This window comes from Propithecus coquereli, unplaced genomic scaffold (assembly GCF_000956105.1).
Source record: "Propithecus coquereli isolate 6110/MARCELLA unplaced genomic scaffold, Pcoq_1.0 Scaffold172, whole genome shotgun sequence".
Taxonomy (NCBI): Eukaryota; Metazoa; Chordata; class Mammalia; order Primates; family Indriidae; genus Propithecus; species Propithecus coquereli.
In genome coordinates, this window is record NW_012141858.1 from 5,387,838 (window position 1) to 5,409,896 (window position 22,059).

Consider the following 22,059-nt stretch of genomic DNA (forward strand, 5'->3'; position numbering starts at 1 on the left):
TATTGGTTCCACGATGGAACCCATATTTGAAAATAACACCAATTTTTGAATTATCCATGTTTCACAAAAACTGCTCTAAAAAAAATCTGAAAGAGGCCGGGCGCAGTGGCTCACAAAACCTGTAATCCTAGCACTCTGGGAGGCCGAGGCGGGTGGATCATTTGAGCTCAGAAGTTTGAGACCAGCCTGAGCAAGAGTGAGACCCTGTACTACTAAAAATACAAAGAAATTAGCTGAACTAAAAACATATAGAAAAAAATTAGCTGGGCATGGTGGCACATGCCTGTAGTCCCAGCTACTTGGGAGGCTGAGGCAGAAGGATTGCTTGAGCCCAGGAGTTTGAGGTTGCTGTGAGCTAGGCTGACGCCACGGCACTCACTCTAGCCGGGGCAACAGAGTGAGACTCTGTCTCAAAAAAAAAAAAAAAAAAAAAAAATTGAAAGATAATCATAAACCAAAATGTGCGTTTGAAAGAATGAGGATGTACCTTCACAATAAAAATAAACATAAATGTCAATGTGAAATGTCAGAATTTCAACTGCCAAATTTAGTAATTAAGGAAATTGGACATTTCATACTTACTAACCTCATAATTTATCATCCAAGCCAGTACACTTCTGAGAGTGGAAAGGAGTGCTATTAAAAATTACAGCAGGATAAGAGGAGTAACTAGGACTCTCCTAGCAAACTAGTAGAGTCATCCTATTTTAAAGATAAGTGACATCATCTGATAATTCACATTCATTAAATTGTAAATTATAATTAAGAAATTAAAAGTTGTAATTTATGAAGATGATTTATTCCACTATATCCAAACTAGAAAAAAAGTATTACATTAATGTAAATAAGCACTTGAGAGTACACATCTTAAATATTTGCTAATCTGTAAATAGTAAACAAATTATGCAAACTTGAAATTAGAATGCAAAAAATTTTTTAAAACTAGGCTAGCACAACACCAAAAGACTAGCAAAGTGTTAGATAAAGATAGAGCACCACCATTTAATAATTCTGGATCTTAAATTACATAACTTCTTACCATACTTAATTGGTCCTGTGGACTGTTCCTCATCACTGCTGAAGCTATTCTCTGAAACAGGTTTTCTCCAAAACTTTGGCTTCCACTTTCTTTTATCTTTGTATGTTGTAAATGGAGGTGCTAACATAGACAGGAGAAGACTGTTAATTGATATAACTAGTTTTTTTATCTTTCTGAAGGCTACCTAAATAATATTTAAAAAGAAATACATTTACTCCATCGTAGAAATGATATATACTTTATATTAAGAACATAAAACCAAAAAGTTCTTTTTAGAGAGAGAGAAATGTACACACACACACACACATGTATGTATACTTACTATGACCTTTACTTTCATTGATATTGCTAACAAGGAGAACAGACATCTGGTCCATTGACATCCGATCTTTGTTTATTCCAAAGAGTTTCTCAACATATTTTTCTGAAATAAGAGCAATACTATCTTCATAAAAACATCGATTACAAAGACTGGTACAATTAAAGAATATGACACAAAGAATAGCTTAAGAATTAAAACAAAGTATATGGCCCTAGTCAATAACACCTATTACCTTTGAGAGGGCAAAACCTACATTATTTTAACTACTATGGCAAACCTTACCACATCATACACTCAATTTGGGAAAAAAGTATCTCCTGAAATGAACTCAATAATTAAGAAAGTTAAAGTCCCAAATTGGGAGTGATGAAATAGATTCTGTAATTTTACAATCACTCTGGGTTGTGATAATACCAAATTTAGTAATTATCAATTACCTTACTTCCAAAAGATTTGTAGTTTAAGGTTTATTATTTGGCACCAAATCTAGGGAAAACCTTAACAATATTTTCTCAGAATGTCTGATACTAATCTATGCTTTCTACAATATCTAAGTATATAAAGTCCTTTCTATTTCATTATAGAATTTGAAACTATAGCTATCTTAACTGCCAGTTCTCTATTTTTGAAAACAGTAAGTGAAATTAGAATGCTAAAATCATTAGTAAATTTCTATACAAATAGCTTAATATTTGCTTTTAAATAAACTGAACTATTTAGATGAGCTCTGTCCAAAGAACTTTCTATAGCATTGGAAATGTAGTAAGTCTATGTTGTCCTATTGGTAAGCACTTGCCACACATGGCCACTAAGCACTTGAAATATGGCCAGTGTAACTGAGGAAGTAAATTTTTACTTTAATTTTAATTAATTTAAATTTAAATAGCAACATGTGGTTAGTGGCTACTACATTGGACACAGCAGATCTAGATAAGGGACATAGGTGAATATACTGTAGTACTGTAGCTATTTAAAAACATCAACAACTAAACATAAAATTTTTAAATTGCCTAAATTCAAATTTTCACTTGGGGAAGAATAAGAAGTCTTTAAAACCTGCAGCAGCAGCAATTTCTTCATCAGTGCTTGTTTCTGAACAACCAATCAAAGACAGATTATATGACAGAATGTCCTGGAAAAGCTGTTTTCGGCTAAGTGTATAGTCTTCTATATGCTGCCTAAAATAAAATAACAACACAGCAAAGATAATCATGTGTATATTAGAGTTAAGCAACCAAGGTCTCCTTGCAAATTACCAAATGTTCACAAATAAAAACAACTCACCACTGACAATCATCATCATTACACGTTCCTGTTAGATCAAAACGGCAGAAACACTGATCCGGTTCAATCATATTACTGTATGATACTGAGCTTAGGGGAAGTTTTTCCTTGGTTCGATAGTATGGACTAAATCTAAAAAGAGAGTGGATAGGCACATTATGCTCCATAAACATCCCTCAGAAAACTAGGAAAATTTTAATTTTTCTTTCTCAGTTAAGATTTCCATACTTTGAACTTACTACTTATCTAATTAAATTAATACCAAAATTAACCCTAGAAAAGAGTCAGAGTATCAAGTGACAGGAACAAGCTACTTTTATACCAAGAACATAAAAGATTTGAAATAGAAAACAAAAAACCCTGCATTCTGAAAGTAGTGTTTTCTCACCATATAATAAAATGCTGTACAACACTGGTATTTCTTGCACACATCACCAGCCAACACACACACACACACAAATATAGGGGAAAAGTCTGTACTACCTAGAAGGTGCTTTATAATTTTATGATATACCCATTTAACAGTCTCACAACTTCTAGAAGTCTAAAAACTTTGTGGGACAACCTCCCACAAAGTTAATCATCTGAGAATGTCTAAATAAATTTTATGAAGGCTGGCTAATGCACTCTTTAGACTGAACAGTAGTAAAATTAAGAACCAAAAATTAAAAATCCTTTGGTTATTTTTCCTAAAATCCCTAACAAAGAGAAATCCAGAATTCTCTACATTTCTACCAGTAGTCAGAAACTGAAATTTGATAAGAAATGATAAACCCAAGAGTAAGCTAAACCTCACTTCCTGACACAGTGAATCCAACAGCAACACATGTAATTTTTATTTTCCCTAAAAGGACAGGTCCATTTTCCAGTGACCATGATTCAACTGCTTTTTCATTCATCGCATATTCAAGGTAAAATATTAAGAACCAAGGAGTAATCCTGAAATTCAACCTTACTGAATCTTTCTTTTATACCTGTAGGACTTAAAAACTAGAAGAGGACTATGGTAGGGTCTAAAAGGACATGGCTTCATTTCTGTTGTTTTACTCTGTGCTGTGAGAAAATCCACATCCACAGAAATCTCCTGTAAAAAAAAACAATAATTCTATAAGGCAAGTAAGGCTGGGGCAAATTCTAAGTTTTATAAATATGAAATGTTCAGTTACCTGGCCATGCAAAACCTTTTCTGTAATGCCTGCAGTGGTTTTTAAAATCAGCTGTTTTAGGCTGTCAGCTTTTGAATATAATTTTTGCAATTCACCAATTTTTAACCCTAGAAAAAGTTCTGGTTTTTCTACAGTATTTTTATTAAGTTTGTTTATGCATTCTTTGTTAGGGGTATCAGTGTGCTTAAGGTTAGGTTTAGTAAAAGAATTGGATTCTAAGAAGGATCTTCTTCGTTCTCTGTTTGAACCAGACAAAACTTCATCATCAACATCATTTTCTTCAGTGTCCAGGGTTAATTTATCTTGCGTCAGATCGTGAAGTGAGGGTTGAGGTAAAGAAAATTCAGTTTCTTCTTCTACAACTGGAGGAATATTTTGTTGTTCCTTTGCCTTAAGAGCCCGGGCTTCTTTTAATTTTTGAATTTTCAGGGCATATTCATATTCAAGTTTTTGTAATCGTCTTTTTTCCATAGCAATTAGTTCTGCTGAATGCTTTCTTGGACTTGATACTGGAGAATTGTCCAGTCTCATCATTTTGTTTGGCTGGGGAAGAAAAATGATACAAATATTTTATATCGCTGTGATTTTGTAAACAATTTTTGGTAAAATAATCGTGCTATCCCTACAATAGAATGCCAACATTACAAAACTAAATCAATATGGAGACTAAAACTGAGTTTAACATACGTCTCCAACAGTTTTGCTAGTTAATCTATGACCTACAAAAAACCAAAGAACAAAGTCAAGACAAAAAAAATTTTTTTAAAGTAAGCATCCAAAAATGTGGATGTCATTTAAAAACAAAGCTTTAATCTTATTCTCTGAATTTACAGGAAAAAGTTACTTTATACATCTATTACCCTCAAAAGTATCATTAAAACTTTCTGCTTTCCAAAAATAAATATTTCTACAAACAACTTACTCCAAGGCGATCTTGTTCCAGTTTACGTTTTCCTATTTCTTTACTAGCCACTGCCTTTGCCCGAGCAAGCTCTTCTCCATATTTTAGAGTCAAAGCTTTCTTAACTGTAACACGTTGTTGAACTTTGTGAATCTGAAAATATAGAATAATTATGAAAATGTAAATGAAAACTTTTGGAGAGGAAATTTCTTCTTCTCAAACACTGTAGTTTTAGGGTATTAAACTGAAAATAAAAATATTCCATTCTGTCTCAATGAAAAACTACAGTTTACACATATTTTGATGACTTTATGGGGTTTTTGGTCTTACAGAAAACTTGGCCTATAAGTGTGTAGTAAACAGAAGATTATATTAATAATATTTTAATTTTTTAAAACAGGAGCGTTACTTGTTCCTGAAGCTTCTTCAAAAACATTTTGTTGACACTGAGAATTTTTTCAGTTGCCTGAAGCTGTTCCGTGAGTTTTGTAATCTTTGTTTCAGCATTTCTAACAGATTCTTTCTTCTTAGCTTCTTGCTGCACTAGATTCTTTAAAACAGATTCATCTTTCATCAAGAGAATCCTAAACAGTAAATAACAAAATCCTTATTTAATATTTTTCTAAACTATCAGAGTAAAACATTTTCAAAGTAGTAGACCATTTTAAAAAACATATCTATAATATGCAGGCGAGAATTTAAAAGGATATTTCTATATTCATCAATCATACAGGTATTTAAATTGACACTGTTATATTTTATAATTTCAACTATGGGTCTGATCTTTTTTAAAAATATCATTTAAGCCTGAGTTAATGTGAATTACAGTTGTAAAGCTTACAGTGAATGTTCAATGTTGGCTGAATCTGACCCTATATGGATCCTGAACAATGAGTGAAGTGAGGGTTGAGGTAAACAGGAAAAGTTGCTATTGTTCAGTTTCATTTATGATGTTCCTAATATACACTCAAACATCTAATAAACATAAGCACATTTACTTAACTTATACATCTCTAGCTCATTTTATCCAAAGTAAGGCAAGGAAGGGGAGAGGAAAGTCTAATTTTTAAATAATCATACATACATAAATTTGAAACTCAGAAAAACAGAAAAGACAGATTCATAGATATCAATGTTTAAAAGATTTTAAATATTTTAAACTACTGAATATGTGGTTAAAAAGAATGAAGCATGTTTCCAAAAAGATACCAGATTTCATTAGTCACAACTACTGACATCTAGAATGAATCATAAAGACAGAGAATATGTGATAAAAAGGATAGGGAATGGAAAGACACATAGAGAGTTTTTATAAACTTTTCATTTGTTATAAAAGTCATTAAATAGAATCTAAATGATTTTAAACTCTTTTAAAATATATACAATACCATTTCTCATTGATAATTTTGGAAATTTTATTCATATTTCATCTATGAAGCACATTTTTCATATCTCTAACATCAAGATGCCATTATTGCATATCATAGTTTTAACTAGCAGCATTTTTCTTTCTTAATAGTACATAAAACAATGGTATGCCTTAGATGTAATGAAATATGGTAAGTTAAGCACAAGACAAATATTTAAAATTGAAAACATTTATAAACACTATTTTAAAATGCATTTTATTTTGTTCAGAACACTTAATATCTAATATCTTACTCATAAATGAAAAACAAAACATATGTTTGTATATTTAACATAAAGCCTTACACAGTCAGTATCTCCTTGAGATGTCTCTGTTGCCTTATTAAAATATATAAAATGACATTCTTTCTCATGGCTTAAAAAAATAAAAAGAATACCACAAGTGGCTATTATGTTAGAAATGAAGCTGTAAATTTTTATTTCTTTTCCTTAATTAACTATGGATAAATGAACTTTTCAAGCTTGTTTTAAAGATCATTAAATTGTTCAAATATTATTAATGATTTTTCAACATTAAGAGTTAATTCAACACTATAATAACTTTTTACTACCATGGTTTAAAGTTTAAGACCTGGTTAGTCAGTTACTAAAAATAGGACATGAAAAGTCTTACACAGAACCTCCCCCTTAATTTGTAAACCTAAAAGCAGACTGGCAGAAGCAAGCTCAGAAATGTCGAGGATAACTAAAACCATTTTGCTCTTCATCAACTAATAACTGCAGTATGTTTGGAGTGGAAAAAATATGTACCCATAATATAATTATTTCTATCAAATATATGCTAATACATTCAAATGAATTCTATCATTCAGTATGTTCATCTTGTGAGGTTTTACACATATTCTCAACATTTTCAGTCACCACTCGAACAGCATACTCATTTCATAAAACAAGAATTTTATGATCATAACTTAATATTCATATTTTATAACACTATAATTTGACCATATGTCATTGATCAGACTAGAGAATGACTATTTCCAACAATCAAGCTCACCTTTAACAAAAAAAATTAACTATGGATGAATAGTTCTTCCAATGAAGATATTCCAAAAAACATGCCAGAAGTTTTAAATAAAATTCCAAAGAGGAGAGTTTTATAAATGTTTTCAGCAATGGATGAGCCATGTTATCAATCTGAAGGGCTCAACTTTCTTTTGAAGGCTTAGTATTTTTATTTAAACGTTCATTCTATGATGTTATATAAATGCATAATTCAACAAAAAGGTAGACTTCCACAGTTCTACCAAGTGTAAGTAAAAATCTGTAATCCTGTAAGTATACGTATAAATGACACACCATAAAAATATATCCATCAAATACAATAATAATTAGATATGTGAAAATAATAAGGCTCACCTATGTTTTTTAAGTTTTGCTTCTGCATCTGTAACCTGCTTAGTAACCATCGCTATTCTGCCAATCCCATCAATTTCCACATCAGAGCTGGCTGGGGATGATGAACTTGTCTTCAGCTGATCTGATTTAATCAAACGCTGTTTCTCGCGGCTAAAATAATCAATAAAGATAGATGCATTACACCCAAGAATAAACTGAAACTATTTTTCTTTAAAATGTATTCTATTTCACAAAATAAAAACATTAATCACATTGACTAATAACGACAATGAATGACGACCAATATGTATGACCCGAGGTGGCATTCAAAGATGACACTGTAGTTCTCTTTGAGTCCTTTTATCTTTTTCTAAGCTGGTTATGTCACAGTGCATCATTGTTTTCATGATCATCTGGCTCCCCCTTCTGTGTGAGTTACAAAAACATAAACTGTAACTTGGGAAAAAAACATCATCACTTATTTCCCAGTGCCGATAAACTTATATAGACTAAAGGAAGTTCTGAAAACAGAATATACCTTTAAAGCTAACTACATAAAATTACACTTACTTGGCAATTTCTTCCTTTAACAATCTATATTCAATCTTCTTTTCTTCAGGCAAAGCCTCAGGTGTTCGCAAAGGATCATTTTCTTTTTCAGATTTTGGAGGTACTTTTGGCTTTGAAGCTTGCTAAAAAACATTTGAAGTCAACAAGATCAATAGCTTTCAAAAATTTCATACTAAGATTTAAAAAAAATTAATTGTCCATATATTTATCTGTGGGTATAATTCTGGATGGACCATTATGTTTAATTTTTCTATTTATCTAATCTTTTACCAATACCACACACTGCTTTGATTTGTGTTGTCTTATAGTAAGTCTTAAAGTAGGTAGTGTAATTCCTCCAACTTTGCTCTAATTTTTTTCGAAATTGTTTAGGCTATTCTAATAGAATTCATTTGTTAGTTTTACAAAAAAAAATCTTACTACAATTTCATTTGAATTGCACTCAATCTAAAGAACAGTATAGGGAGAAGTGATATCTTAACTGTATTATTTATTTTAATCCATGATCATGGTATGTTTCTCAATATATTTAGGTGTATTTTGATTTCAAGATAAAATTTTAAGGCCGGGCGCGGTGGCTCACGCCTGTAATCCTAGCTCTCTGGGAGGCCGAGGCGGGCGGATTGTTTGAGCTCAGGAGTTGGAAACCAGCCTGAGCAAGAGCGAGACCCCGTCTCTACTAAAAATAGAAAGAAATTAATCGGACAACTAAAAATATATAGAAAAAATTAGCCGGGCATGGTGGCGCGTGCCTGTAGTCCCAGCTACTCGGGAGGCTGAGGCAGAAGGATTGCTTGAGCCCAGGAGTGTGAGGTTGCTGTGAGCTAGGCTGACGCCACGGCACTCACTCTAGCCCGGGCAAAAAGAGTGAGACTCTGTCTCAAAAAAAAAAAAAGATAAAATTTTAACATCTTGATCTTGGGCATATTTTATTAGTTTTATGCCCAGAGATTTCATGTATTTTTGCTGTGTTTTGATCTCTAATATAAATGATGTTATTTTTAAATTTTAATTTTCAGTGATTCATTGCTAGTATTTAGAGATACAATTACTTTTTGTATACTACTTTGTACTCTGTGACATTGCTAAACTCACTTTCTGTAAATAAAAAAAAAATTGTATTTCACATTGTAACCCAGTGTATACTGAATACATTTAGAAATACCTGAATATCTTCATTATTTTCTATTCCTTTTTCTAAAACAATGTTGGTTGATACCTATCAAATTAATTGTATAAACCACCTAGTCAAGACCTACAGTTTGGAAAATAATTGAATTAAATCATTTCTAAACAATTGTTGTAATAGGGAAAAAGAATAAAAGTTGTACTTAGATCATACACTTTAATAAGAACTGTTTTCTGATAACATAAAACAATTCTGAAACAATAAACCTCCGTAGTACACAGGAGAATTATCCAATTTTACTATTTTGAAGGGACTAGTTCATAGGAAACACATATTAAGGAGATTTTTAATAGTAAAATTGATCTAAATTGATACATGCTTCATTATTTAAAGTCCTAATAGCACAAATACTTAAAATATGTCCACGAATCCCTGTATTAATAATCTTTAACTCTAAGGTCTAATTATCAGGAAAATATAAACTTTAATAATTGTTGACAGATCATCTTTCTTTTCACCTTTCATTATTGCACCTACCTCAGCAGTTCGTCTTGCTTCTTTAATCATGGACTCTAATCCACCAAAAACACTATTTGTTGACTTGGAAGCCTCTCCATCAGATTCACTATCATCTGAATCATTTAGTGTTACAACCACTGATTTATGCTTTGGAAGCTACAAAGACAATATATTTGTTACTCTTGATAAGAAAAGTATGTCTATTCTTTTACTGGCTCTACCACAATGAGGGGGCACATACAGCCTTGGACAAGTTTTTAACCTTTCTGAATTTCAATCCACAAAAATAATGGGTTCCAAGTAAACTGCCTATGGCTCCTTCTGGTTATATTACATAATTGATTATATCGCACTCCACCAATATTCTATATTCTTTAAGTCTTTCTAGACATTACCATGATTACCTCCCTCATTAAATTTTATTTTCTTTAACATTCTATAAAGAACCATAATGCCATCTAAATTAACCCTTTTAAAACCAAAGAAAAATTATTTTAATAATGCTATTTAATAATTTAAAAAATGTTGTAGTCTTTGTGGTTACACATAGAGGGTTAAGTTGCCAAAGCTGGTTTCCCTAACACAGGCAAGATTTCAACTTGGCTTTACTCCATTTACTTTACTTTGAAGCCATCAGAAAACAAGGTAGAAAACTGTCATTCAACGTCCTTTAACAAACATCACAAATAAATCATTCCATTATAGTACAGTCACTGGTTTGAAAATATGAGCTAAGTATAAAAAGAGATGAGAAAAATAAAAAACATACATGTTGTTAAAACTGACTCCAGAAAAGATAGAAAATCCGAATGAACCATTTTTATAGGAAAAAAGTTGAAGAAATGGCAGAGAATAGCATACCACACTCTGATGAGAATAAAACTTCCCCAAATACTCTATCACCAAACACGACCAGTTTAGTGAAGACACTGCTCTCACTTCATCAATAAAAAATAAATTTTTACAATTTGTATTTATATGAATATACGTGCATATATAAATAAACCAGGGGGTGGGAACAGGGCAGCAAAACTTCATACAAATTTCTCACAACCCACTTGAATAAAATACTAAATTTTTTGTCTGTTTTTACCGAGATCACAGTTCGTGGAAGACGAGGTCCTCTGTGAAACTTTGGATTCTGTATCCTAGGCTGAGATACTGTATTAATACTGACTATTGATAGATTGCTTCTTGGCACAGGCTGTGAATTGTTCAGAACTGGAGGTGAAGGTGGGTCACTATTACTGGATGTTTCCTAAGTAAGAAAGAGACTGCTGTAAAACATTACTACATAAAAAGAAACTTCTATCATCTTTAAAAATCTTAAGCAAATCAGTATAAGACTTATTCCTACTTTGCTGAAAAGCCTAATGAATCCCAAATAAACAGAAAAAAAGTAGGAGTACCCTAAAACTAAGCTCAAGAGCACCACCTAGAGATTCAGATGCCTAAATTACCTCTGGCTTAAAAGCTCTTTTATTTGCTAGAGATTTAAGGAGCTCTTCTCGAAGCAGCATTTCTTCCTCCTCTTCCTCATCTGCAAAAGGTGGCTTTGGAGGCTGTTCTGGATCTTCAGGTGGGAGAGGTGGTAAAGGTGGCAGAGGAGGTAGAGGTTCAAGAGAAACACACAAGCCTTCCACATAAGGCTGGCTCAAAGGTGGCATAGACTATTTTTTAAAAAGAAATAATAATTACAATGCAAATTTTATCAACTGCAAATGTTCATCTCTGCAGCAATATTAAATTAGAAAAAAGTAAACTTTAGGTTATTATTTTAGCTATAAGGAAACTAAGTATACTGTAAATTTAAAACTAACCCAAGATTCAATATTCAACCATGAAAAAGTGCTAATTTTGCAATTTTTAAAAAATCAACAATATTTGAAATCTCTGTTCCCACTTTTATCTACATTTAGCCTTCTAGAAGACATAGAAATTAAATTACACAGGGGCTTTCCTTCTAGATGGCTATCCGAAAACAAACAGAGATACTAAAACCAAAAACATAATATAAGTAAAAAGTAAAAACTAGGAACCAAAGGGATTCTGGGAATAACAGTCCAAAGTACCTTAATTAAGTTCCAAGAAGAATCATGACAACTCTCATAAAATGGCTTCTTAGAGATTATCTATAAAGGAAACTAATTTTTATACAATTCCCTGAGTTTGGAATGTTTCTGCTTCAAGATCGTCCAGCATTGCTCTTGGCACTGAGCTCATTTATTCTCCATTTCCCAGAAGAAAACATTTCAAGGAAGGAAAAAAAGGGTTGTTTTCTCTCTCACTCTCTGCTCTAACATTCCCCTCACCGTAAACATCCATCCTAGGAAGACACAAGATGTCTATGTCTACCTAGGAAATGCAAAATGGAAAGGTTCTCTTACCTACTGAGATACTCAGTTTGATTTCTAGGCCCTCTCAATCTAGAAATAACTTCAAAACTTTTACTCTGTGATTCTCCCACTTCCTTTTTTTTCTTTTTAAATGGGGGATTGGTAGTTCTTTTAAGTGGAAGATAGGGGGAAAAATAAATTTCCATGGGAAACGCTTTTCCTTTGTTGGATTTTTCAAGTTAAAAATAACTGTACTCATCAAAAGTGAAGAAAGGGGAGAATTAATATTTGAAAGTATCCTAACACAGGTAAATCCTAATTCCCCAAGAAAGAGATAAGTCAAAACAGTAGATAACTTTTATTATGCTTTGGAATAAATTTTCTGACTAGTTACTAGCTGAGAAGCAAAGGGAAGAAAGAAGATGTGCTAAATGCTCAAATAAAGTCAACATGAAATTTAAAAATTTAGCTATGAAAAAAATCTACCAGATGGATAGCTCGCCAGTAAACGCACAACTGTTTATTCTATATATTTCATTGCTATTAATTCTGGTAAGCAATTATAATTTTTAAGCCCTCTTCAAACCTAACTATTCATTAATTACATGCCAGTTTTTATAAAATTAGAAAAGACAAGGCAACACAATAATTTTCTTAGAAATCATATCAATTCTGACTTACAGAAACCTGAGGTGGTGGAGGCAAAGAAATAGATGGTGTTGGAGAAAAATACCCCAATGAACATTCAGAGAAGAACGGTGGTTGTACTGGTGAAGGAGCTATAAAAAATTTTTTTGATAAGAGTTTAATAATACAAATACCTCGACAAAAATATATTAAATCTATGGTATAAGAAATACATCTAGGTTGAATGCAAATTAGATTTTATCAATCTCTGACAAAATTTTTAATCCCCATGAGTCCGCCACCTCTACCCACTTAAAATTGTTACATCATCACATAAAGTCAGCCAATTCACTTTAAGCTGACAATTAGTCCCTCAAAAGTCTCATGTTGTTCCACTTCTCACCTAATGATGACAGTAGGGAACAGATCAGGAAAGGTTAAAAGATATATATATTTTTTTTGAAAAACATGCTTTTTAAGAAGTAATGAAACAAAAAATACCCCTGAATCCTGCCAAAGTGCCATTTCTTCCCAGCAAAGAAAACTGAGGACACGGACTATATAAGCTGTGTAGAAAGTAAATAAAACTAGGAATGAGAAGAACTACTTAGTGTATTTAATCAATAAGGTGCGAATTTTTTCACACATTAATTCTAAAATAATTACAATCAATTCATCTCAGTTAAACTGTTAGCATTTTTTCCCTTGGTAGCAGATAAAAATAATTATGCATTTTGCCTTAATGATTTCTTAGGCTCACTAAAATATGGCAGATTCAAAGACTACTCTTACTACCCACTAACTATATAACCTTAGGGAAACTCTAACATTCCTTCTTTATCCTATTTGTCTCACAAGTCAATACAGATATTACCCATGCCTTGGGTAATTTTCTGGAAATGGGTAATATTGCCCGTGCCTATGGGGTTGCCTTGAGGTCCAAATGAGATCATCTGCATATACATTGATCTTTAGAACATTTTACTTCTTAAAAATATAAATATTTGCAGTTAACATGGCAAAAAGTTAAAATTTGACAAAGCTGAGTGGGGAATATGTTCTCTGGATAATAATTTTTTATAAAATTATTTAAAAAGCATAGATCACAAAGTCATTTTATAGAAATACAGAATATTAATATTGTCAATACTTGGGAATTATAAAAAATCATCCAAGAATCTGAAAATAAGAAGATTAAAGATTGATCAAAGAAAGTTAAATTATAAAATCAAAACATAATGTAAGATTATCAAACATCAGCTTAAAACAACCTGAAAATAAGCACTTTTGGTAAACATTAGCCAAATAATATCTATTTTGCTTTGTCTCTAGTCTAGACACACCAAAGTAGGACTCTAGTTTTGATTTGGTCTCATAATATGACCACAGGGAGAAATACACTGATCAGGTGGTCTTTGGCTGTTCCTGGAATGCCAACTGCATTGTTATCTGTCTCTGTCTTATGTTTTCAAATTAGTGAGAGAAGAGGTCTCTCACAGCCAATCACTCCTGAACATCAACAAAAGCAAGTTCTGACCCTCAAAGATAGAGTCAGATTCTAGACTATGCAATTTAATGGAGATACAGCCCTGACCAATCCTAATTAACCTTTCCTGAGATGCTACCAGTATCACTTTCCATCTCCGAATTCCTACAATGTATCATTACTGGAAGGAGATAGGAAGCCTAATAGCAAAAAAAATCTTTCTTTCTTTCTTTAACTAAAGCAGAAAGATTCTTGGATATCAAGGGTTTGTTATGGTTTTTTTTTAAAGGAGTAGTGTTCTCATCTTTCCCACAATCTTCACTTTTAAGATCAAACAGACTTTAAACAATGCTTTTTTTTACTTAAAGGCTATGTAGAAACACTTGGAAATAAAGGTTAACATAACTTATTTAAAGTTTGCTAAGTATTTAGAATACCAAATAATGTCCATGATTACACATTCCATCAGCAAATCTCACTTCTTTCAAGGTTTTGGGTAGCTTAATGATCATTCTCTCATAACTGTAAATACACAAATGTTTCAAGTACAGCTCATACCTGGAGAATTGGTTTCACTATCTGTATCCATAGCAACTTCTTCATAGTTGTCATATTGATAAATACCTCCTCCACTATCAGTAGGTTGCTTATCTAAGGATCGCCTCAGGTCAGGATCTGAAGACTAAGTATACAACATTATTTTTTAGTTTCAAAGCATTTTCTGTCTTAGGCTATTCTTAAACTATAAATCACAAATGAATTGATAATTATCTTCTAGGAAACAGTATCAAAAATCATCGTGATTCAGTTAGATCTGCCTATCACATCTGATTTGGGAAATTCAGTTTACATGACAGGTACACTGTGGTTGACATTTTATAATTGCATCACCAGATAGAAAATGGAAATCTAGTAAGTACTATCTATATAAATGAAATCCCCTATAGTTAGCTGAGCCACTAAATAATTAGCTATTCCTCTATTAAATGACACCAAGCTCTTAAACACGTCTTCCGTATGATTAAAAAAACCACAGGAATAAATATACAAGTTTTATGTCATGAAGACTATAGTAACAATATTTCCAAAAAATTCAGTAATATTTTAATTATGAATAAATTAGTGACACCTGAAAACTTGAAATTCTAGGTCAATGTGTTTGTCTATTGTGTTTCCTTTTTTACTTATGACGTTCCACTCACAGAGTTAATAACTATTAATAACTAAAAACTAGCAAAACCTATCTACATGGAGGTAGAAAGGTAATGTGCAAATAATACTTATCTCTAGAAAAAGATTCTATCAAAGTACTTTTTAAAAGTTCAAAGCATGAATATTTATAATCAAAGCATGAATATTTATAATACTTACAATATTCCTTGCTTAGGCAAACCTACCTCCTGACTCTCCTTAATTAAAGAACTTATTCTTTAACATCCCTCTATTCTTTATAAGTACATTCACAAATGTATTCTTAAAGACATTATCAATGACTTATACATAGTAAATGTTCAACAAATGCATGATGATTAAATATAAAATAGCCATATGCACTAAGGTTATTACTATATGATGATTTAACATTCTTTAAAATAATCCATACCAATTAATTGTGACACACTTCTCATTCTACATTACTAAACAATAAAAAACTAATGAAATTCTACCCCTGTACTTCAGAAACAGACATTTTTGAAATAAGTCCTCACCACAATTTAGTAATCCTATTTTCATCTACATAGAAAATGATAAAAAAGCTAGAAGCAGTTTTTGCTAACCATAATTTTAGTCTTCCTTTAATTTTTTCTAACACCTATAACTATGAAAGACTCATTCCCAATTATAATCTACTTTCCTTTCTCCCCAAGAGTTATTTATGTAATAAGATCTATCAAACATAAGATATTTGCAGTTTCTCTTATTTGACAGAATCTATAAGACTAAGAACACTTAAATCTGAGTAATATTTTGACTTTACATTTCTGCATTTCTTACTTTGCTTCTTGATCTCCTCTTTCCACCAACCAATTTCATGAATCGATTGTACTGCTCTTCCTGATTTGAGAGATCTCGAATTTTTCTGATTTCTTCTTCTCTTTTCCTTCTCTCTTCTTCTTCAGCTTGTTTCCGCTGATCCTCCTCTTTCTGTCTTTCCTGTTCTTTTTGTTGCTGTAGTTTCTTCCATGCCTTAGTTTGCTGTTTCCTCAATGCTTGTTTGGCTATAGATGAAAATACATAAACATTAGTATCTGTTAGAGTTAGAATTTTATAGGAGATAAAAGAAAATAAGACTTTAAAAATTATTTTAATCATCACTGAATCATCTATACAGCTGCTCCTCTAAGTTCTGTTTATATAGGATTATCTTCCACTTTAGGGCCCTATAATTCCCCAAACTCAAAGCTTTCTGAATTAAAATCTAGAAACTATACGGACATATTAATTCAATTTTAAAAATTTAACAGAAATGATCACCTGTAGTGCTAACTTTTTTGGCCGAATGTGTTTTTGTACTGGTTTTAACTTTTTGCTGTACAGTTTTCATTTTAGTCAACTTTTCTTTGCTTTCTTTCATCACCTGCTGTTCTTTTTGTTGCCATTTTTTACTGGCTGACTGAAGAGCCAAAAGACGGAGCTGTAATTCAGATAGCTCCTCTTCATCTTCACCAAGTTTCTTTAAAGCAAAAAGAAACAGTTAAAAATTTTAAATTCTATAATTTAGCCTCAAACATTTCACCAAGTCAAATCTTTATGATTAGAATTTAAAGTTAGTTTTACAACAATTATTTAAAGGGCAAATACAGATAAAATAAGGAAACGAATTTACTTACTGTAGCCCAAGATCCTAATTTAATGCCTTTAATACAAACAGAATATCAATCTGTGGAAGGTATATGTGTACACGTGTAAATATGCAGGGTTGGGACAAGGAGGGTATAACTGACAGAACAGGATGATGCAAAAAGGGAAAACTAGGAATTAGAGATTAGCATTTAAAAGAGCTTCCCAAACCTGAGAGAGTAAAAATCTGATGGCAGCAAATACAAGTAGATATCAAGAACCCAGGAGAGGTAAAGAATGAGAATGAATTGGTTCCATAATCATGTGATTTTCTAGCCTCACATGTAATACAGAGAACAGATTCACTGAATGTCAAGACTCAAATTTGCAAACTTTCCTTTTTTATGTATTTTTAAATTCTTTAAAGTACCACTGAAAATAAAAATCTATAGAGATTTGCTTACATTTGACTATTATGTGTTCTAAAGCTATAGAAACTTATCTCAATATTTAAAATATTTTGAACACACAAGACTTCTTCACAGAAGCTAAAACAGGAAGATGTTAAAGGCAGATGTTTGAGAACTTTTTCAAATTGAAATAACTTAATTTTTTCATTTCATTCATTTTTGCTGTCTTTTCTTGAGATAATTTTAAAAATTAATCTATTCTCCATATTAAAGCTAAAATATAACTGGAAATGTCAGGTTCTTAAGCAAATGTTCTTAACTGGAGTCAATGGATTTTTTTTTTTTTTTTTTTTTTAAGGCAGAGTCTTGCTTTGTTGCCCTGGCTAGAGTGCAATGACGTCACCACAGCTCACCGCCACCTCAGACTTCTGGGCTCAAGCGATCCTCCTGCCTCAGCCTCCCAAGTAGTTAGGACTACAAGTTCATGCCATCATACCTGGCTAATTTTTTCTATTTCTGGTAGAGACAGGGTCTTACTCTTGCTCAGGCTGGTTTCAAACTCTTGACCTCAAGAAATCCTCCCGCCTCGCCCTCTCAGAGTGCTAGGATTGCTGGCGTGAGCCATGGTGCCCAGTTGAGTCCATGGATTTTAATGGGAGGCTTCTTTGACTGCTCCACCCCTAAAGTTAAGTGCAAAACTATGTATGTTTTTCCTTTATGTGTGTGTATGGAAAGGAAAGGAGTCATCGAGACAATCCAAGATTCCAAAAGGTTATGGTCCACTTATCCAGTAACTTTTTCTTATAGGTGAATTGTAATTATACTTTTTCTAAAATACAATTAAATGCTTTCTATTCTTAAGCATAAAGAAAACAGTGGATCCAAACTTATAGTGTCACCTGAATATGAACTACTATAATCTCTTATTAAACTACCATCATATACATCAGTACTTCAGTTCAACCAAACCAGGACATAGTTACCCTTTCCGCTTGTTGTGAAATAACATGTAAACAATAATTTTTAAATTATCATGTTTTTTTTTTTTTTATCTCTAAGTCACTTAAACATGCCAATTTTATTGCTTGGTACTGAAATTCCAGAGCTGAGCTGTTCAATATGGTAGCAATGAGCTGCACATGGCTTTTTTTTTTTTTTGTAAAGAGATAGGGTCTCAATGTATTGCCTAGGCTGGAGTGCAGTGGCATGATCACAGCTCACTGTAACCTCAAATTCCTGGGCTCAAGCAATACTCCTCCATCAGCCTCCCAAGAAGCTGAGACTATAGGTCCACTCCACCACACCCAGTGAATTTTTTATCTTTTGTAGAGACAAGGTCTCTCTCTCTATGTTGCCCTGGCTGGTCTCAAACTCCTGGGCTCAAGCAATCCTCCTGCCTCAGCCTCCCAAAGTGCTGGGATTACAGATGTGAGCCACTGTGCCCAGCTCACATGTGGCAAACTGAATTTTCAAATTTGTACCTAAGTCACATTAATCACATTTCAAGTTCTTAATAGCCACATGAGGCTAATGGCTACCAAATTGGAGAGTGCAGTTATAGAACATTTTCATTATTGTAGAAAACAATGGAAATCTAGTTTAACTAAAATAAAGTTATCATCACTGTTCCATTGAGACTTAAAAGTCTGATTACTTTTTGTAGTTACTTCCTTTGGAATGAAAGAAAGAAACAACTGATTCTGTTATACAACACAACAAGCATATATACATATGCTACTTGAAGTAGCTACTTCAACAGCAAGAGCACTGAACAAGTAGGAGTCATTCAACTACTTGTTCTGGCACTTAATTCCTACATATCTTTAGGCAAGTCACTTAATTTACCCAAATGAATCCTACCTCATCTGTAAAAGATACATAATGTCAATTTACTTCATAGAATAATTGTGAAGATATTAAAAACTATATGTTATGTTATCAGTCCTAAATTCAAGACCATCTTTTCCTAAAGCTCCTTGGCTCTTTGGATTATTTCGATTTACGCATAGAAACAAATTGAAATATCTCAATAGAAGAAACTACAGATATTTCAAATCTCTAATACGATAAAGAAAAGGCTTGTGTTATCGACTGCCTATTACATGTTAAACACAGTGCTTGATGCTCTGTACTTTATGAAGCCTCACAGCAACCCAGAGAACAGATGACATGAAAGTCATTTTGCAGAAAAGAAAATGGAGGCAAACAAAGGCTAAATAGCTCACACAAAGTCACTCAGCTAATAAAAAGAGGAACTAGAATTTGACACCAGGTCAAGGTCTACCTAACTCCAAAACTTTCCCACACAGGATGATCCACGAAAACTAGAAAATCTCTGAATCAAAACTGAAAGTTTCAAAAAACAATCAATAAGGTCACCTATGAGTATGTATAACACTTCAATTAAATATAACTTGCAGAACCCAGTAGAAAGACGTCTCTCCAGAATTTCTTATCTTTAAGGCTTATGTCGAAATGGGGTTATATCAATGATCAAAGAAAATGAGTGGAAAGCAAGATAGGATTTCCCTCCAAAAGAACAGACTAAAGCAATGCAAGATAGGTCTTACAGAGATATCCAATCCCACAAAGCAGTATCTTACCTTTTCAGATAGAATATCTGAGGTATTAATTCTTCTTGTTAAGTTTTGTTCTTTATCTTCTAATCCTTTAAAATAAAATAGCATCTTTTGAATACTCTAAAAGATAGTCATAATCAATCTAAAATAAAATAATGCTATATAATATTTAGTAGTAAAGGTTATCAATAAAGGGTCTCATTTTTTCAATTTCTCAACCAAAAAGAAAGAATTCCATTAAAGAGAATGAAAATCTAAACAAACTTCTCGTAGCAGCCTCAATTCTGAAACTTATGAGGCAAATGATATAAAATATTAAATAAATTAAAACTATTCTTTGATAAAATGACTTCTGAACTAAAACTATTTCAAATAAGAATAGAATTTATAGAGTAGATATTCAAGAAACAAAGCTTCATTATAAGATAGATTATCCACAGATAGAATAATGATTAAATTAATTCAGTTCTCTAAAGTTGAAGTGAATTCAACATTTCAAGACAGTATTGGACCGGGAGCGGTAGCTCATGCCTGTAATCCTAGCACTCTGGGAGGCCGAGGCAGGCAATTGTTTGAGCTCAGGAGTTCGAGACCAGCCTGGGCAAGAGCGAGACCCCTGTCTCTACTAAAAATAGAAAGAAATTAGCTGAACAACTAAAAATATATAGAAAAAAAAAAAATTAGCCAGGCATGGTGGCACATGCCTGTATTCCCAGATACTTGGGAGGCTGTGGCAGGAGGATCACTTGAGCCCAGGAGTTTGAGGTTGCTGTGAGCTAGACTGACGCCACAGCACTCTAGCCCAGGCAACAGAGTGAGACTCTGTCTCAAAAAAAAAAAGAAAAAGAAAAAAAAAAAAGACAGTATTGGACTTATGTATCAAAGAACTGGTCTTCTATTTATCTAGAAAAGCATTAGCAAAGGCAGTTTAAGTATCAACAAAATTAAGTTCATCCACATTTTCCAGAAATGTAGCCTAGGCTCAGATTTCCAATGAAGCAGTGTACAAAATTTTACATGTATATATTATTTAATCTACAACAGGTTTACAAATCACATAATATGGTTATAGTATATTTACAATAGTATTAAGATATTTTTGTAGTTAAAACAGATGAAGTAAAAAACTCACAAATCTTTCAAGATTACACAGCAAAGTTGCAACACGAAGATTTAAACTAGATCTAAACTCTAAGCCCAAGTTTTTTTCCACAATACCACACCTGTCAGTGTTCCAAACATCCTAATTTGATTGCTCAAGTGAATCTACTGGTGAAAGAATATGCAACTTATTCAATAAGGAGAGAAATGACTGATCAAACACCTCAGTCAAAGTAAATAGAAGGCAATGATCAAATTTCAAGATAGATGAGTTCTGCTATAGGGCTAATTCTATAAATGTGAATTTGTTGCAACATGATTGGTATATTAGAAAATAACTTGAGCATAACTCAGATTTTACATCTACTTATATGTGGTTTGTCTCAGAGAAACACTAATAATGCAGAAAGTGATCTGAGCCTTGTAGGAATATACAGACCACACATACTTCAAACACCTATCAGCTATCACAGTTCATTGTGTATGTTATGTGCCACACCCCTTCACATCTAGTGCTACAACTTACTGTCTGATTTCAGATAACACTCCTTGCTCCACTTCATAACAATGCATAAGCTGCAAACCTACTTCCACAAGCACACTTTAAGACTTTTTCTGGATAAACTGGCATGTATTATAATATTTCAAGCATTTTTTAAATTCATTTAACATGTAAAGCTATGCTATCATTTTTCTTTAATTCCTATCTTTTTTTTATGTGTCACCAACAAAGTTTGAGTGCTGTTCCTCTAACCTTATTTTCTCCACACACTCTGATTTTTACTGCACAATTCTGCAGTGTGGTGATATTTAGGAATCCATGTGTCCCATTACAACAAAATTGACCTTATTTCAAAAAACATGTGACTAGTAATGACTATTAGACAAAAATAAACGGGAAAAAAATGAAGACAAACAGCTTTCCAATAATGAATAGAGAAAGAACTACATTTTTCTCCTACATGAGAAACCTATGAGTTTCATTAGGTCATGAGAAAACTGTTGGTTGATTAGGATCTCATTCATCTATTAAAAATGGCAGC

The 22,059-nt window shown here is 32.5% G+C and overlaps 1 protein-coding gene across 1 annotated transcript in view; it reads right to left on the reverse strand.

Annotated features, from left to right (window-relative positions):
• The window catches only part of ZFC3H1 (zinc finger, C3H1-type containing), a 51,401-nt gene that overhangs the window by 17,847 nt on the left and 11,495 nt on the right, over positions 1-22,059 (reverse strand). The window contains exons 3-20 of the mRNA XM_012642066.1: positions 19,940-20,004; positions 16,621-16,819; positions 16,141-16,364; positions 14,704-14,827; positions 12,714-12,811; positions 11,157-11,366; positions 10,790-10,954; positions 9,715-9,852; positions 8,049-8,170; positions 7,500-7,649; positions 5,122-5,296; positions 4,734-4,865; positions 3,812-4,354; positions 3,620-3,729; positions 2,646-2,777; positions 2,418-2,539; positions 1,362-1,463; positions 1,040-1,159 (exon numbers count right to left, since the gene is read on the reverse strand). Of these exons, the coding sequence (XP_012497520.1) occupies positions 1,040-1,159; positions 1,362-1,463; positions 2,418-2,539; positions 2,646-2,777; positions 3,620-3,729; positions 3,812-4,354; positions 4,734-4,865; positions 5,122-5,296; positions 7,500-7,649; positions 8,049-8,170; positions 9,715-9,852; positions 10,790-10,954; positions 11,157-11,366; positions 12,714-12,811; positions 14,704-14,827; positions 16,141-16,364; positions 16,621-16,819; positions 19,940-20,004 (2,931 nt within the window). The remainder of the gene's footprint in view (positions 1-1,039; positions 1,160-1,361; positions 1,464-2,417; positions 2,540-2,645; positions 2,778-3,619; positions 3,730-3,811; positions 4,355-4,733; positions 4,866-5,121; positions 5,297-7,499; positions 7,650-8,048; positions 8,171-9,714; positions 9,853-10,789; positions 10,955-11,156; positions 11,367-12,713; positions 12,812-14,703; positions 14,828-16,140; positions 16,365-16,620; positions 16,820-19,939; positions 20,005-22,059) is intronic.